The sequence below is a fragment of the Hevea brasiliensis genome, chromosome 15 (assembly GCF_030052815.1).
Source record: "Hevea brasiliensis isolate MT/VB/25A 57/8 chromosome 15, ASM3005281v1, whole genome shotgun sequence".
Taxonomy (NCBI): Eukaryota; Viridiplantae; Streptophyta; class Magnoliopsida; order Malpighiales; family Euphorbiaceae; genus Hevea; species Hevea brasiliensis.
The window spans coordinates 67,506,074-67,510,098 of NC_079507.1; the positions used below are offsets into that span (position 1 = coordinate 67,506,074).

The window sequence follows — 4,025 nt, forward strand, 5'->3', positions numbered from 1 at the left end:
TACTTTTTAATAAAATTTATAAATTTTTATTTTAAATAAAGGAGAATTTTAATATTTATAAAAATATTATTTTTTTAAATATAAATTATTAATAACAAAATATATTTATATATATTATTGATTAAAATATATAAAATTAAATAAATTTAAATATTTTTTATAATAATAATTAAAAAAAATTTAATTATATTTGCGGTGAATTCAAATATTAATTTGATTTGAATTCGAGTTTTAGTTTTAGTGGTGATTCCCCATCTCCATATCGATTTTCTAGGCAACCAAACAGTGGCTCGATTTGACCTTTTGTGCGGAACCAGAATGGCGCGTTGACACTATCACTAGAAGACAGCAGCCTCTCTCTCTCTCTCTCTCTCTCTCTCTCACAACTTGTTTCCGGTAAGCTCGATCAATTTCACGCCGCTAACGATCGGAAATGCTCCTGTAGCGCAAAATTCTTTTTTCACTTTGATCTCTGCTAAAATCCAAGTTTCTTTGGTAAAGGGGTTTTGCAGAGATCCAATTTATATTCAACCTCATATGGTACTGAAATCTCATCAATAGAAATTCATCAAAACCATGTTCTGTTCCAATCTAACCTCGTGGGTTTCCCCAAATCCTTCAAAACCTAACACATATGCATTTTCTTTTCAATTCCAATCAAACCCATTTCGCCATTTAGCCCAAGTGCCCCCTCCATACAATACCTTCTCTCAATCTTCATTATATACTCAGATTCGTTGTGGTCTTCGCGAGTTAAAAGGTCGGATTAATACTGTCAAAAGCGCCCAGAAGATTACTGAGGCAATGAAACTAGTTGCAGCTGCTAAGATCCGAAGAGCTCAAGAAGCTGTTATCAACAGCAGACCCTTTACTGAAGCCCTCCTTGAAATGCTTTATATCATCAACGAACAGCTCCAATTGGAAGATATTGATGTTCCATTAACGAATGTTAGGTCTGTAAGGAAAGTAGCACTTGTTGTTGTTACTGGTGATAGAGGCCTTTGTGGTGGTTTTAACAATGCAGTGCTAAAAAAGGTTGAGACCCGGATTATGGAATTGGAAAAACTGGGGTTAGATTACTCTGTGATTAGTGTGGGCAGGAAGGGTAATGCCTATTTTAAGCGTAGACCTAAGATTTCCGTCGAAAGATTTATTGAGGGAGGGAGTTTTCCCACAGCTAAAGAGGCTCAACTGATTGCTGATGAAGTATTTTCACTGTTTGTCAGTGAAGAGGTTGATAAGGTAGAGCTTGTGTATACTAAGTTTGTGTCTTTGGTGAAGTCTGACCCGGTGATTCATACGCTGTTGCCATTGTCACGTAGAGGAGAGGTTTGCGATATGAATGGGAATTGTGTTGATGCTGCAGATGATGAGTTCTTTAGGTTGACCAGTAAGGAAGGGAAGTTGGCTATTGAGAGGGAGAGTGTAAGAACAAAGAAGGAGGGATTTTCACCTCTTTTGCAGTTTGAGCAAGATCCAATTCAGATTCTTGATGCTATGATGCCTCTCTATCTAAATAGTCATGTTTTGAGGGCACTGCAGGAGTCATTGGCTAGTGAGCTTGCAGCAAGGATGAATTCCATGAGTAACGCAACAGATAATGCAGTTGATTTGAAAAAGAATCTTTCTATTGCATACAATCGGGAAAGACAAGCAAAAATTACAGGGGAAATACTGGAGATTGTAGCTGGAGCAGAGGCACTAACGGAATTAGAGTAATTCTAGGTCCTCGTTGTCCTTGATCCATGCTTGCTTCTCTCCTACAGTCATTTTGCTTCGAATTTTTTATTACCTAGATCCAATATGAGCTGTCACCTAGATTGACATTTCTTTATTGTAATCATAGCCCGAGTCCATATCAGACTTTGATATGAAATAAATAAGAAAGCGAGACGCATACAATGGGTTGTGCATTTTGGTTCCTTTTCATGGTATGAATTCTCCATCCCTCGCCCTCCATCAATATGTATGTGTATGTATAGAATTTCAAGAAATAAGTCTACCTGCAGATGCTTAAAAGTTAAAATCAGGTGCCCTTGCTCAGCTCAGGTACTCTGAAATCAATGCCAGTTCTCACAGCCCAACTCACTTATGAATTGGTTTATCTATGAATCCGAGTTAAGTGCACAAGTTAATAATTTTGGATGCTGTTTAATCATTTGTTTTTGTTATCAAACATCTTATATAATTAATTACACCATTATGATATTTGCTCGACATGTTTTATTTTTCTTTTTATTTCAAATGCTATCCTTATGAAATGTTTGATAAATTCAGTGGGAACGTGGTTTTCATCTTTTTCACCAAAATAATATTTCAAATTGAATTCTGATTCCTTTTTTTGGTGGAAAACTAAAGGAGGAAAATGCTTGTGATTCATGCTATTTGGCAAGGTGTCTTATCATAGAAGGTTGGACATTTTAAGAGTTCACATATCACTGGACAAAGAGAGTCGGTCTATTTCCTGAAACTCTGTGGTGTTGCCTTGATGTAGCTTATCTGATGCGGCCTACTGTGTAACGAGGATAATTGGCGTAACAATCATTCACTGTATCTTGATCTAGCCTTCTTGTCCTTTCAATTAGATTTTGACATTCTGCTTTTTATTGCCCCTTTGCTGATTCGGAGCAAAACCCTTATCCACCAACTTTGTTACTCTCTTATTTGATTAGTTCATGAGATGAGTCAATGAAGCAACCAAGATCTTGTTTCTAGATGGCTTTTTCAATTCCAAGAATTTGTTGGAGAAATGAAGGGTAAGATTGTCATTCGATCAAAAAGGGGAAAGAGAAAAGGAAAGAGAAAAATGAAAGAGGAAAAAGATGTATGCCTTCCTGCTGTCTGTCAACCGAGTTTGTTAATGATTCAATTGTGTGGATAGTGATCATGTCCATTACCGGAACATATGGGAAGAGGACCTGTTGATAGGTCTGGCTGCTTTTTCTATCGGCTAGCTGGCAATTCATATTGGTTTGGTCTTACTGGTTAACGTGCTGGTGTCTTTAGTTTCCACAGCACTCGGTGCTTACCATAAGTTATCATCTGCTAAATTTCCTTTACATGCAACCATTGAATCTTCTCATAGCAATTTCTGTGAAAAGCTGTAAGAGAACTATAAGACATATGTAGCTTGTACTTACCAGCGTGCAGATTACAGAATTTGAGCCAAAATATTTTGCATGACTCGACATTATTAGCGTAGGTGTGCGTGAATTTTTAGCTGCTGAATCAAGTGAAAGGTGCTGATGTAATGATTAAAACTTGATGTTAATCAATGCAGGGCTTTGATGATAGAGATGTATCCTACATCTAGGGGTGAGAACTTGATTTTGCTATTGATATTTGTTTTAATAGAAATGAAATAAACGAGATTACTCATGGAGTTCTGGCTATCGTTAGGGCTGTCTCCTATTTATTTGGAATTTGGTGATCATTATAGCATAGGACAAGTGACAAATCATACGCGAAGACAATTTAAAGGATCATTAGCAAGCTGTCAGATTAGGTGAGTCATTTAATTTGTGGTGTTCTCGTGTTGGTTGCCACTCCCTTAAATGTATGCTATCAAAGAAAGCTTCATTTACAGCAACTAGACATTAGAACAGAAAAACAGAACACATCACGTGTGACTAATATTGCTAAATCCTGACTTTCAATCTCCATCCCTATCTGATTAGACAAAAGAATCATATCCTCTCCACACCCACCTTCCGTAAACTGTAGTAGTATCTGGTAGATGAGGAATCTATTAACTGACCTATGCAAGATATAGTCAGGAACTGTTACAAACTGTCATCTTCACCTTGTCAATTAGGGCGAACTAATTTGATGAAAGAAGATGAGAATGAGAAATCTGTTGGGTTATCATGGTGATGCAGGGGCCCTCTGCTATTGAAACTCCATTTCTTGTTAAGCTTCTTGCATGGGTGAACAATACATGGTAGCAAACTGGCAATAGCTCTTCTCTTTTTGGGTACTACATGTGCAATGGAATTTCTTCAAGAAAAGAAGGACGTTATTTGTCT

The 4,025-nt window shown here is 37.0% G+C and overlaps 1 protein-coding gene across 1 annotated transcript; it reads left to right on the top strand.

Annotated features, from left to right (window-relative positions):
- The first annotated feature begins 298 nt into the window (after nucleotides 1–298).
- On the top strand, nucleotides 299–1,934 carry LOC110673463 (ATP synthase gamma chain, chloroplastic). Its single transcript, XM_021836610.2, has one exon. The coding sequence runs from the start codon at nucleotides 577–579 to the stop codon at nucleotides 1,717–1,719; it is 1,143 nt and encodes a 380-aa protein (XP_021692302.1). The 5' UTR covers nucleotides 299–576; the 3' UTR covers nucleotides 1,720–1,934.
- Nucleotides 1,935–4,025: the final 2,091 nt, after the last annotated feature.

Bases quoted from the DNA above. Each gene is read 5' to 3' on its own strand.
- LOC110673463 (XM_021836610.2), top strand. From the start codon at position 577: ATGTTCTGTTCCAATCTAACCTCGTGGGTTTCCCCAAATCCTTCAAAA.